Source organism: Echiichthys vipera, assembly GCF_963691815.1.
Source record: "Echiichthys vipera genome assembly, chromosome: 9".
Taxonomy (NCBI): Eukaryota; Metazoa; Chordata; class Actinopteri; order Perciformes; family Trachinidae; genus Echiichthys; species Echiichthys vipera.
The window spans coordinates 19,261,770-19,276,070 of record NC_139834.1 but is presented as its reverse complement, the minus strand read 5'-3'; the positions used below and the strand labels follow the sequence as shown (position 1 = coordinate 19,276,070).

Here is a 14,301-nt window from a genome sequence, read left to right as displayed (position 1 = left end):
GAGACGAGCTGAGGGGAAGGTAATTCAAGCCGCCAAGCTATGTTCCCCACCAAGGATGTAAAATGAGCCATATTACCTTCAGACGCCTCACACAGTGGACAAATAAGGTCATTCTAAATGTCCTATTAATTCTGGTCTTTGTCACAGAGATATCAAAAATGGGAGAAATCTGCACGAGTGCTGAAGTTAAGAAGGAAGTGAGGAGAAGGATCATGTTCATTCATCTTGGCAGCTTTTAGCACTTGTTCGAGATGAGGACATATGCCATCACGTGCCACTTGTGTCATATGATTTGGCAAAGGGATCCAGTGTTATTCTGAATGAGTGATAAATGAACGATGTAGAGCTTGATGCAGGCTGATTTAATAACCTCATGTGAGGCTCTAAACCTCAAGCAGAAGGCCAGAGAAACCACTAGATGGCAACAGCGTCAGGGGCAGTTTGGTGCATGTGTATGCTGTGACTGCAGATTTAGAGCAGGCTGTTAGTATCTGGTACATAAAATCACACTAAATAGGAGTTGATGATCATTTACTGGAGTCACTACGAAGGAAAACAATTACCGGTGTGCTTTTATGAATGGACCTTGTCGTTGTGAAAGAGATCCTGTTACTGAAGATATTTGCTTGAAAGATTAGAAGTGACTGCATCAGTTGTCCTGCACATGAAGGTCAGGCGCAGGGTGCATCTCCCTTGTCGGTCCAAATCACCAGTCACTGTTCTTGACCTTCCCATGGGGTCATTCAGTTTGTCCGTCAGCGGAGTATGATCCTGACTTCCCGAGCAGCGGTGAGCGACGTCAAGGACTTCAACTCATCTTTATGTCATTCTCTGCTTTTTTTAAAAACGTGTCACTGAGGGACTGCATGGCCAGAAGGTCAAGTAGCACAACAACCTGCTCCAGTGTGTCAGTGTGTGAGCTAACACGGTTCACTGGTGCAGACGATAATGTAGTTCCCCTGCTGAACTTGGTTGTGTGTGTGTGTGTGTGTGTGTCCACCCCCTGAAAGTCTGGACCATCAAAAGCTTAATTTCCTGCATTTAGGTGGATCTTATTGGACTCATTTATGGGTGAAATGTATTTATTTAAGATTATTTTAAATAAAAATACCTATTCTGTTATGAATTCATTCTCAAAATCTCAGATTATTATATATTTTTTCCAATAGACCTACTGTAGCTACTCTGATGCAGTTGACAGACTGTATTTGGGCTTTTTAGTTTTTATTCTTGCTTCAATTTGCAGATGTTTTAGAGCAGCTTTTGCTGTGTTTGTTTCATCAAAGCGGAGCCTCAATATGCCTCTTCTTCTTTCTGTTTCATGGCAAAGTGAAAACGTTGCACACTGCCCCGGACTTAACCGGGGGCATTGTTTTCTTCTTCAAAATGAAAATCACCTGCTACTTTCATGTTGTTGCTCTAAATCAGAGGTGTCAAACCCAAATTCACAGTGGGCCAAATTTAAAATCTGGGACAAAGTTGCGGGCCAAACTCAATATTTACTAAAGAAAAAAAAAGACTGCAAATGTGCATGTTTTCCCTTCTCTCCAGGTGTGTAACGTTGAACCTTTTCAGTGCAGGTCCTTGTTCTTGTCGTGGTGTTTCTTATGTTTTATTCTTTGGTTACAGCCACGGTGGCTCTGCAGACGAGACAAACAGCTCTTTACCTTCATAAACAGATAATCTGCCTCCCACCGGTGCTGAAAGCTCCTGCTCTCCATCTTTCTTTTGGTCGTTTTTGGGGAAGGGTGGATTAAGTTTGTACAAAATAAAGTTTTTTGTTGAAGTGCCTTGGTTGTTTAAACAAACATGCTAGTACAGCAGTGGTATAGCCCCCTCAAATTTTGAACAATAAAAAATATAGTGGACTTTAAATAATATGTTTAAAGTCCACTATACATGAATGTAAAATGTCTTGCTTTACTGTCAAACTAACAAAGACGTGAATGCACAGTGGTTATGTGTGTGTTGTCCAACCTGACATGTTCAGTGTACTCTAGTCTGCAGTTCATTAGAGGACCCTGTGCTGGTGAGGCACTGGACTGAAGTCAGTTTTATATTGGGACAAGGCTGTTGAGTGGATAATTTTTCCATTTTCAGTAAATATGTTTAATTTCAGTCATGGATGAACATATCCCAACCAATAGGTCCTATATTTCAATGCAACAAGGAAAATGAGGGGTTATTTGTGTACGAATCTGTCTACTATCTTTGAAAAATAAAAAACAATACAAGACATGTTATTTCAATATTTAAATTGACGTAGCTACAAACACATACCCCATATCCCATATGATGAATAACTACTTTCCCTATGGGTGAAGCCATGTTCCCCCCATGTTTGTATATTTGTTTAATTATTTAAAAAAAATAGGCTAAATATAAGTTAATAGTTTGTCAGCAGCAGCACTTCTTACAGTCTGACTTGATTTTATAACAACACCACTGTAGTATTAATTATAGCAAATATTTTAGCCTAAATATTGTTATAACCACTTAGCTGCCATGAGGGGTTTTAGGACAGGGGTCTTCAACGTTTTTAGACCAAGGACCCGTTAGCTGAACAAGAGATGAAGCAGGATCCCTCTACTACAAATACTGTATTAAATTGAGTTGCTTATTAAATTGGGCCTAACAGCTAGGGTGGCCTAAACCTATACACACAGCTTTATATGGTGCATACTATACTGAGATATAACAATGATCATTATTAACATATTCATATATTTATACATATAATTTAATAATGTTAAACAAACATTATGAAGGCCCATTAAATCATTCAGCTCAGTTGTATCTGTGCACGGCTTCCTTAGTGGCTACCTTGCCTATAAGCCAATAAGCCTATCATCAAGGTTGTGTTGATTATTTATTAATTTTTTTTTACAAATGTATCTTTGCACCCATGGCCCTTAGGACAGACAATAAAAGCAAAATTATGTGCAAGAATACATAATAGGAGGGTACAGCACAACAAAATGATTCTATTGTTTTTGGGAATATTCATTATAAAGATACCAAGTGAATGTAAACCCTCCAGAGAGAACCAGGGGCAATGTTTATACAGTGGAGATCAAAAGTACAGAACAAAGTATTAATACTTGATTTATTCTGAAAAATTGTTTTTTTTATTGTCCATAATTTGATAGAATATCCGCTGTGGCTAAACCACTGCTGTTCATGTTTTTATGAATAACCACAACAAAAAAACTTTATTTTGTGAAAAAAAAACAGCGAACAAATTAAACGCATATATGAATAAGTTAATAATGATCATTGTTATATCTCAGTATAGTATGCACTATATACAGCTGTGTGTCTACGCTTTAGGCCACCCTAGCTGTTAGGCCCAATTTACTATGCAACTCAGTTTAATACAATATTTGTAGGAGAGGGTCCCTGCTCCATCTCTTCTTCAGTATACGGGTCCTTAGTCCTATATGTTGCATTCACGTTAATGTATATTTTCAGACATATTTTTGAAAAAAAACCAACTTATTTTCAAACAATTTGACAGGCCCCCTTCAGTAACACTAAAATTAAATCTTTAATGTTCCCAGAATTATGGATCACACATTAAAGCTTCATATCAAACGTGAAACTAAATGTGTTATAGCTTCATGAATACATTTACAACAACAACAACAACAACAACAAAACCCACAACATCCGCATAAACTGCAATACCAACGTGAAGCTGACTTCAGCAGGGAGGACCTAATCTCGCAGAGCAGCTGGGAGCATTTTATCACGTGACGCGAGAGATGTTAGAGAGCAGCCATCATCATTTCACCTAATTCATGTCCAGCCCGAAATGGTAAAAGGTAAGACGACAACTAAACGGGGAAACTACGATGGAGTAGGTGAAGACTCGGCCGCTTCTCTCCCGGCCTCACCCTCTGTTGTTCCCCAACTTCACCAGGTCTGTTTCGGTGCTTTCCTCCCCCATAGTCTCCCCCTGTTTCCAGCTCCTTTGGTGGCGCTTGTTTCGGTTTCTGTGTTTCTCTTTACACATTTACACACTTGGAATCGATGACAACACCCCGCGAGAGGGTTGTCACTCCCCAAAACGTGTGGTTAAGAGGACCCCTGAGTTGCTCTGTGCCTCATTAACCGTTGGTTCGATGCTAACTCACGGTTTGTGCTACTTGTTGTGTAACAAACGTTTCGAACCGAACGCGCTCGAGCTCCAGGTAAACAGACACAGCGTTCCAAATCGAACGGTTACCCCTGGATCCACGCGCTGCTCACTGTCGTTATCTGTGGTCGCGCGTGGACGTTCATCGAGCCAGGAAGCACGAGGCTGCCTACCTGGCTCACCACGAGAGACGTTTGAAGATTAGGCTGCTTTTACATTGACTAGCACGGCACGCTATTGTGGCCTACATGCACAGTTTATGAGGTGTAGCCTAGGTTACTCAACTTAAAATAACAACAAACACCTTCCTTCCATTACTTTAACTTCCGTTTCTGTTGAAACTGCTCTTGTTGTAGTGTGGCGTGGATTCTTGCATTAGCCTAAACTGAAAGGTAGCGATGTTACGATGCATTCACCTCACGATTCGATACGGTTCACGATTTGTTTTGGTTCAGGAGACGATTTTTGTTTGTTTTTTAACAAAATGAGCCACAGACAAATTGTGACCAAATAAAATTATGTTTTACTTTTGGTAAAAACTCTTCGAGGTGCTTTTTAAATTTTTTTACGGTCTGTTTCAGTTTGTGTCCTTTTATAAAAGCTGCAACTTAAATGGTCACCTTAAACAACAAAATACACGAGAAATTAATTCTTTAGAAACAATCTCACAAGTTAACTGGCATTAACTGGTGTAAGTCAATATCTTAATTAACAAACGATTTTACAATCTTGACCAAAAAAATGAGATTGTTTCTTTACAGAAGCACTGTTAAACACTGTTTGTGTGTCTTATAAAAAAAGTGCAACTGAAATAGTTATTCACTTGCAAAACAAAGAATAACTGGAATTTTTAAAACAAATCCCACAAAATAAGTAGTAACATTAAAACATAAAATCTCTAGTGATATTACCTTGCGTGGCTGTAGATGGCCATGTGTGTTGTGATAGACACAGTATCAGCTCTTTGAGAACCACAACCACATGAGCTCTTACCTCCAGGCAGAGTTTTGGCACCACCACCTGACTGAAGTGCTGTCGTGACGGGATGCGGTATCTTGGCTCCAGCGTGTTAATCAACAGCCGAAAACCCTCATTTTCAAAGACGGAAAATGGCCTCAAATCTCTTCTGATAAAATAACCAACTGCCCTGGTAATTTCTCGCGCTCTTGCATGGTTATGGGGGAGAGGAGATGCAAAGCCTCTCGTCAGGGTGGTTTGCCCCTTCGGCAATTTTTGCTCAGGAGGTGGCGTAACGTTACTTTGCTTCTCACTATGGTGGCGGCTAATATGCTGCTGCATGTTGCTTGTATTGCCGGTATATGTTAGCAGTCTCTTGCAATATTTACATGCTGTTTTGGTTTTGTCTGTCCATTTCTCACCGGTTGTATTTGTTCATATGGGGTTTTCCAAAATGCCGCAATAGAGGTGAATTCAAACCGCTCGATGCTCCTCTATTTCAAAGTTGTTGCCTACAGTCACCATGTCTGCCTTCGTTCTGTGCCCCGTACCTACGTAGTGACCTTAGTCACGTGACTCACAAATGAATCACCAACCAGTGACTTTTTTTTAAGATAATGCAACCTATTTCTAAAAAAGAAAAGAACGTATTGTACTTCCTTCGCATTCACGATTTCTGTCAACCGGTGCGAATCGTCACGCATTTTTACCGAATTTTATTTGTGGCGCGATGCATCGTTGCGTCCTTTCTGAAAGGTGTTGAAAAAAGATAATCCTTTATTATTATCATAACTCAAACTAAACCCCTTTCAAGCCTCAAATTTAATCATAGGACGTAGAAAAGAGACTATATTCGTCCACGCTTTGTATCCATACAATGGATGACTTGTCTTTGGTAAACCTTGAGCTTTAACACACTCAGCAGGTCAACAAACAAGCTAGGGCTTAAGTTCAGGTGGGCCTGGTCTAAATTGGGCTTTACAATAGAGACAAGTGTTTCCTTGGCAAAGCAAATCCAGCAAGCCTTTCCTCCTGCATATTAATAAGCTCCAAACCAAACCAGGGGCCCGGGAACCCAAACCAGGTCAGGCCAAGATCCCAGCCCTAATATCCCTCCACAAGCCACCTTCTATACTACTAATGGGTACATTTGTTTGTCCAAGGTAACGGGGGGGAAGACCTTTTTATTGTTCTGTTGGTTTGGATATACTTGAGCATGTTGTGTGAGTTGTAAGGTGGCCCTTTGCCACAGGGAGAGGGATGGTAAACTCCTGGCTCAAAACAGTGTTCAAATTAACATGTTTCACTCTCCCTGAATGCTGGACAGGCATTGAAAAAGAGATTGTTTACATTCAGATGCTGGCCACCCGCTGCTTGCTTTTTTCTTCCCTCCTGTTTTCAAATCACTAAAGAGACATGACCCATTTAAATGGTTGTTTACTTGCATTAGAAGAAGAGCCAAAGCACTTCTCAATGAACTCTTGTCTACAATTCAATTAGAGTGGCCTTCCCAGCAGCACAGTTTTCCACATTACACAATGCTTTCTTCAGCCTAGCTGTAACACAGGCAGAAGTACGAAGACCAAAGAGCAGTGGTAGTCACATCTGCGGCCCCAAAGAGTCACATATCTTTGGATTATTGATACTCAATCTGGGACTTGGACCAAGTAACAGCAGCAGAACGGCCTGACTGTTGACCTAAAGTAGTCCCATTGACATTCAGATGATTAAAGTTTCTAATGAAATGTAGAAAAGTAGCTATATGATGTTGTTTAAGAGTTGAATTGAGGCTCGACACACAATGTGCCTCATCACAGCTGTGGTCTATTGTAATGGAGACGGTGAAGCAAAGCACAGCAGGTATTCATCAGGTTGTTATTGTCGCGTTTGTGTGTTCCTGTAACTGTTCCTGCCTCAAAAGAGCTGTGGTCCCGCAGTGTCTCCCTCAAACATGACAGAATGTTTTTTATTTTTTTAAAGCCAGACATTTTATAACTGCCTTTCCTGTTGCCCTCCGACTAGACAACCATATAATAAGAAATGGCTGGAGTTTTTCCCCTCTCTTTTTTTTTCTCCTATTTTTGGCGATTGTGGGAAAAGTAGCTGAGTAACATGTCAGCCAATGGAGGGCCCGGGATCCACTTTTGTGCTGCTTTTCATGCTCATTAGCTTTTGAGAAACCAACACTATATCAGATGGAAATGTATAATATCCTAGAACCCAATCACCTGATGGTTGTATAGCCTCCTTTCACCTGTATTTATACACACACACCAGAAAAGTGACATGGTTTTTAGGCAGTTTAAAAAGTCCCGGCTGTCTTCTCGTTAACAAGTACGTTCTGTTGGAGCTGCTTGATATTTTCAAATTCTAGGATTGATGCTGTTTTATCAAGAAAACTGGTGGATAATTGCAATTGCATAAAATTGAGGGTAACTTAAACAACAACATCAATTTTTCATGTTTGTGCTCCCTGAACCTCTCTAAACACTAAACTTTAAATTATTATTGTTTATAAACTGCGCAGTAGCTGATGAAGATAATCAGAATCACAGTAGCATGACATTCTTCTGTCAGACAGCGTGTAATAATCGATATAGATATCGTATAGCTGCTGGATCTACGGATGAGGTATATTTAAACCTGAGGAAATGTATCACTGACATGTTTATGGTCTTTTGCAGGTCTGTAGTTGTCCCGATGAGGTCATAGGGCAACATTATATAACAATATTTAATTGGTTAAGTGCACATCGGTGAAATTCTATTCATGCAAATTCAATTTGTGCCAGCTGGTTAAAGCCAAGCAATCAAATCAGTTTGTTGTTGTTGTTGGTGTAGAGTTGGTTTACTCAAAAACAACACTTTAAGAGATTTGTCAAATGTGTCCACTGTTGGATAAAATATGTTGTCCTTTCTGTGGCTAAAGAAAGTAAAGGCACAGAAAAAATGTATATTTACTGTTTTCCTCAATTGTTTCTGTAAACATACACATTTGAATCAGGCACCTTCTTAATTGTGCTTGCTGACATTGTTAGGCATATGAATGGGCAACAGTATATGGATAAAATATCTGATGTTGTTAATGATGTTGCAGTTTTTTCACAAAATCAACTTGAGGATCGGATCAGATAACCAGTCTGCCTTGTTTTTGGCTTATCGTGCAAATTAAATACCTGACAAATCAAAGTATTTAACCGCATCTATACAAAAATGTTTCCATGGTATAGACGGTGTGTACACAGCAGCAAAACCTGTTGGTTATTACATGTTGAGTTGTAGCCTTTTGTACTTGGGCCAGGCTCTTCTCGGTAAATGGTCCCAGCTATTTTACATAACCTTTCAATAAATGGCAAATGCGTTCATGATTGTTTGAGTGGCAGAAAGAAACTTGTTGGACTTGTCTTTCTTGGTGTGCTTGACATTATAGTGAACTGGCACAGAGGGAAACCCACAGTGTGACTGCTTCAGACTTGAGATTAACTTCAGGTGCTTGTGAGAAATTATGTCACTGATTTGCCGCGGTCAGCAGATTCATTCTTGCTGTTGTGTAATGATAATATCTGTTTACATCTCGGATTTCTTAGGTCATGGGACACTGCCTTCTTTATGTTTTCTACACTAAACATCACATGAGAACAAAGACACTTTTGAGGCAGCTTTAAGAGGGGATTTCTATATCTTTCAACCTGGAGCTGCACCCTGACTGCAATAGCAGTCGTTGATGTACGTCCATTAAAAGTGCTTTATTTGCCATTATTTTGCCCTGCTTGTGTGTGTAGATGCTGATGCTTGTCAACACAATAACTTTAATAACATTAGCCTACCTCCACTCTGTAGGAAAATGTGCTTTGGTAGGATTTCTTCTCATGTTTGGCTTGCAGACCGTAGTTATCCCGGGCAAACAGCAGACCTGAGGGTCTGCAAGGTGCAGTGTATCTGGAGTGTTAGGATCCATTTGTAGCACCACCAACCACAACCTCAGCTAGGTCTGGTTGATATGGCCAAAATGTTCTATCCTGTATGTCTGTGTGAATTAAATACTTGTGAAAAGTAATGACTATTTTCTCATTTTATTAAGAACTTTATTGCAAAAAATATTAACTCAGTATTTTTTTACATCAGAAGTTTGTGCTTATCCATTTAGATGACATAATTGTGTATCATGATCTCTGTATATTATTTCAGGAAAGTGCCATTTGATTGAAAGACAAAGGATCATGTCAAATTACCATGCCCTTACGTTAGACTGTCGTACCCAAAGCGAACATTAAAAACTATGAAAGCTGCGCAAAGTGTACAAAACGCAGATACACAAACCGTTGTTTTCATTAAAATTCTTTCAGATAACACAGAGCTACCCACACAACAAACTTTCCCTGCAGGCGCTCCTCTCTGTCTCACTGAAGTAGCACATCGCTGTCTTCCTGCACCAAGTCACCTTGTGAGACTTCACCATCTTTCCATAATACAATCACACACCTATGACTTATAATCTGAGGCATTCAGTGGCAAAAACAAGCACTGTTGGTGGACGTGTATTGATGTCGTGCAATTGCCCCGCTAGATTACATTGCAGCCCACTAGACCAATTTCAATTAGATTAGGTAATAATGAACTAGTTCTCTTATCCTTATCATATCTGCTTGCATCTTCTCTAATCTCTCCAGGGAGGCTTCAAAACACACCTGGTGTGACCTTCGCTGTCTACACCTAGTGCCAAGAGGGAGCAACAAACCTGCTTCTTAGGCTGCAGGAGCACAGTGGAGGAGAGGGTCTGAGGCTGATTTCTCCCCCCATTAGTGTTTGAGGAGGGGGGAGGAGGAGGAGGAGGAGGAGGAGAAGGAAGAGGGAGCTGCTATAATCACTCAGAGCATGGGGCAAAAAGTCCCAGGTGGTATTAAAACCATTGATATGCGGGATCCAGCGTTCAGCCCCCTGAAGCTGGAGTTACAGGCCCTGAGTCACACCAAGCCATCGCGACTGGATCTGCTGCTGGACATGCCACCCGCCAGCGTTGGCATCCAAGTCCAGCACTCGTGGAACAACGACGACCGCTCTCTCAACATCTTCGTCAAGGATGACAACAAGCTGGTGTTTCACAGGCACCCCGTGGCGCAGAGCACGGACGCCATCCGGGGCCGTGTTGGCTATACAAGGGGACTGCATGTGTGGGAGATCAGCTGGGCCATGCGTCAGAGGGGCACGCATGCTGTGGTGGGAGTGGCCACAAGCGACGCCCCGCTACACTCGGTGGGCTACACGGCTTTGGTAGGAAGCAACGCCGAGTCCTGGGGCTGGGATCTGTGCAGGAGTAAACTCTACCACGATGGCAAGAATCATCCAGGAAAAACCTACCCGGCCTTCCTCGAGCCAGACGACACCTTCATTATACCAGACTCCCTTTTAATAGTCTTGGACATGGATGAAGGGACTCTGGGTTACATAGTGGACGGACATTATCTAGGTGTGGCATTTAGAGGACTTAAGGGCAGGAAGCTGTATCCAATGGTGAGCGCCGTATGGGGACACTGTGAAATAAGAATCCGATACATAAATGGACTTGATCGTAAGTACAAACTTTATATGCTTTAAAATACTCTGTTATTCTTTTATCTTGTGTGATTAGGTCTCGTTTCCTGCTCTTACTCAACTAGTGGCTTCATTTATTGATGCAATAAACAAAGGTGTGACAGTAAAAGCTTCGTGAGGACATATTACTGCATCAGGGGTCACTGTAGATCATCAGTATGGCTACCTCTCCAGTTATTATCTAAAGCAGTACCAGTGATAACATGACATAACTTGTATTCTTGCCTGGCAGTCCAGATTACATATACATTAATATTTAACTGTCCATTAATCACTCATCAATCTTATGAGTATGGTGTCACTGTGTCTGGATCTTAGGAAGGAGTTCAGACAAAAGGTATCTCACTGCAGCCTGCCCTAGCTTTAGTCTCGGTTATAGATGTTCGTGCTTATGGCCTTGATGTTTATGTACAAAAAAAGGGCTGCTTGTTTATCCCTCAGACCAATACAAAATAAGATTAATTGGATTAATTCCATGACTACAGGGTCATGAGCTCTAAATGAGGAGACATTGGTGCTCATCTAAACACGCTGTACTTCCCACAGGTCCCAAGTGCTGTGTGCTCATTAGATTTTTATGTTCTGCTCAGATCCCTTGACCTAGTTTAGGCTTTAGAAAAAGAAGCACTACAGATGCAGTGATATGCACAAAAGCCAGTTTCAATTTAGTACGACATCCCTCGTACTTTTGGGTGTAGTTAGGGGAAATCCCTGATCTTATACGTCTTTTAATCTTAAAGGCAGTTTGTCCCACAAAAGGTAGTTAATCCAGCGGCTGTTTGGATCCAGTATGCAGTGTTGGCACTGGAGCTAATAAAATACAGCTACAAGTAAAATATATTAATATTTTTTCTGGCTCAGTCGACTGGGCTGGGGAGTAAACATCAATATTTTTGAAGGCTGAACAAAACCTGTCTGTAGCACAGAAAATAAGTACCACAATTTTACACTAAACGTCTTGTTCTGATTTTTTTGATCAAATATTTCCCTATTTATGTAACACATTTTATTAATTTTGGTAAGGTTGTTGTATGGTTGTTTAAATGAAAAACCTATTTGAGATTTTGTGGCTTATTTAGCTTAATTAAAGAGGGTTTGTAGAGAAATGTTTATATTCCTCTAAGGTTTCATAAAAGTATAGATACTGAAACTCAAATATCCGATTGGCACTGCAATTACATTTTTTTAAAGATACTTAACCCTAAATGTCCAAAATATTGCAATTTATCCAACAATAACTCAAAAAATATACATGGTAGAATACCAACTTTTTTTTATATCCATGTAAACTACAGTGCACCCATTGGTTGGGTTTAATTTGTTAGTGTGATGTTCTTCCTAGTACACACATGAATGGAGAGCGAGAGATCTACTGCAGCACCCAGATGTGTTAATACAACCTCTGGGAACGTTGGAATGTTTAATATCCTTCCTCTGATGGAGGATGCATGCCAAATATTGGTTAATTTTGATCATAAAACACTCACTGTGTTCTGCATGGCAAAGGGGGAAAAGTTATTATACTGTTCCGTTCACATTTTAATAGCAGGTCACTCCCCTGTGTGTTCGCTTTATGCCAGTGTCGGATACATACACACTGATTTGACTGAGGGTTTGACATAAACACACACCTGAAATAAGATTCAGCCATTGCTAACCCATAAAACCTTCTCTTGTCTCTCCTCCCCCTAGCTGAACCCCTCTCTCTGATGGACCTGTGTAGGCGTTCGGTGAGGGTGGCATTAGGAAGAGACCGCCTGGGTGAAATCCATAGACTACCCCTGCCGGCCTCTCTCAAGAATTACCTGCTCTACCAATGACAGCGCTGACGGTCACAATGCACTCAGCACACCCTCGTCTCTTTCTCGCATTTCTCTGGGATCCTTCTTGGGTTGAACCCGTTTTACAACATTGCTCAAGCCTCCAGGACTGATTCAGCCTTCAACAAGTATGCTTATGTCTCAGTGGCTGGATGTCTTTTGGGTTTCTTATCTTGTTCCTATGACTCTTTGCAGTTGTATTCTCTAACTTTAATAAATCAGGAATCACTGAGCACTATGCACATGCTGATCCGGACGATGCCCTGAAAGTCACCATGTTGGTGTACCTCCTCCAGTTTGTAGGTTAATGTGGCATATGTGGTCTGTATCTCTGCTATGAACTCAAGACTTCATGATTACGAATTTCGTAGCTTTTTAAAATTGATCTGTTATTGGTTGTGCTAAAACAAAATTGCGATGGAAATTAAGCTTTGAGTTGGTGCAGAAATGCACTGCCACTATCTGACCACAAGGTGGCAGCACACACCCGTCAACCTGTACACCCTCTCAAATTGAGAATTATAACTTGAAATCCTTGATGCTTTTAGAAATCATGTTTTTTAAATCGATAGGAATTTACAATTGCGGTTCACGCAACACAGAAAGGGGATGCTGACCACTCCATACTGAGTCTGTAGTGCAGTGTGGATGAATGCACTGTGGGGCAGCTGAAGAGCAGCTCTGACCACTCACTGCACTATCAGGTTTCTCTGCAATATGGAGTTGTGCCCCATTGCTTACCATCAAGGCATCCGTTAGAACATCAGCAGAAATTTTAAAGGATAATGTCACTGTGATTATTTGTAGCATGCATCTGCAGGAAATCTTTGTCAACACAATCGCAACAACTTTTATTTTATCCTTTCTGTCACTCCTGCTTTTTGTAGTGCAGTACTTTTCAACCACCGGGGCCCAGGAGTGCCGTTTCTACCAGTCTCTCCATCAGCTGATTTCACTGGTTTGCACATATTCAGCCAGAGAATGGAAATTAACCAATGAAATGTCCACTGAAGTGGCTCTTTGTGATGAAAACATGCTACTCTTGGGTCTCACTGGCATATAGCTGAGAACCATTGATGTAGTGTTTGTGTTGTATAACATGTAAATGGGAAAAAGGGGGTTTGGAACAGACTATGTAGGTGAAGGGCGATGCAAACCTTATATTTAAGGCACCATAAAAAGACAATCCACAAAGTGCTGCCAGATGTAATAAAAGAGGATCAGATTGCCAACATTTTGTCAAATGCCATCTCATAGACCTGTTGACTAGAATTTTTAAATTTGCAGACGTGGCTGAATGAGGACACACTGCTACACCTTATTTTCCTTGCTTGCAGCTTCCATTTTATTTGTATACCTTGTTGTAGATTTGTTTGTAAGTATCTATTAAAGTTTATTTCAAAGTAAATATTGTGTATTGTGCATCGTACAGAAATCCACTGAAAATGTCAATTAGCTACAGGAATGGACAAAATATTAGTTTGTAGCATTTAACGATTATGTCTAAACACAAATTATGGCTGAAAGAGATACGACGCTTCATAACTGGTGGAATTACATGGAGTTAAAAGTAATGCAAGCTGGTTAGTGCTGGCTGAATTAAACGTAGCTGCTTTAGGGTCCTGGTATTGTGCATGCTGGCTCACTGGGACACTTGAATAAAGTCCTCATTATTAGTAAGACCAAGGTTTTTCCTACTGTGACGAGTCAACGTGTCTGCAGTGAAAAGAGGCCAATTAGTGCAGGATAACTTGCACTGTGGCAATTGAGTTTTGTGACCTCCACCTCATCAGAG

At 40.8% G+C, this 14,301-nt stretch overlaps 1 protein-coding gene across 2 annotated transcripts; it reads left to right on the top strand.

Annotated features, from left to right (window-relative positions):
* The first annotated feature begins 3,757 nt into the window (after positions 1-3,757).
* On the top strand, positions 3,758-13,884 carry spsb1 (splA/ryanodine receptor domain and SOCS box containing 1). 2 transcript variants are annotated; one of them, XM_083920837.1, is made up of 3 exons: positions 3,758-3,824; positions 9,765-10,663; positions 12,379-13,884. In XM_083920837.1, the coding sequence occupies exons 2-3, from the start codon at positions 9,970-9,972 to the stop codon at positions 12,504-12,506; spliced, it is 822 nt and encodes a 273-aa protein (XP_083776963.1). In that variant the 5' UTR covers positions 3,758-3,824; positions 9,765-9,969; the 3' UTR covers positions 12,507-13,884. The 2 variants fall into 2 exon arrangements, with proteins under 2 accessions (XP_083776963.1, XP_083776964.1); XM_083920838.1 differs by having other exon boundaries at positions 3,787-3,922.
* Positions 13,885-14,301: the final 417 nt, after the last annotated feature.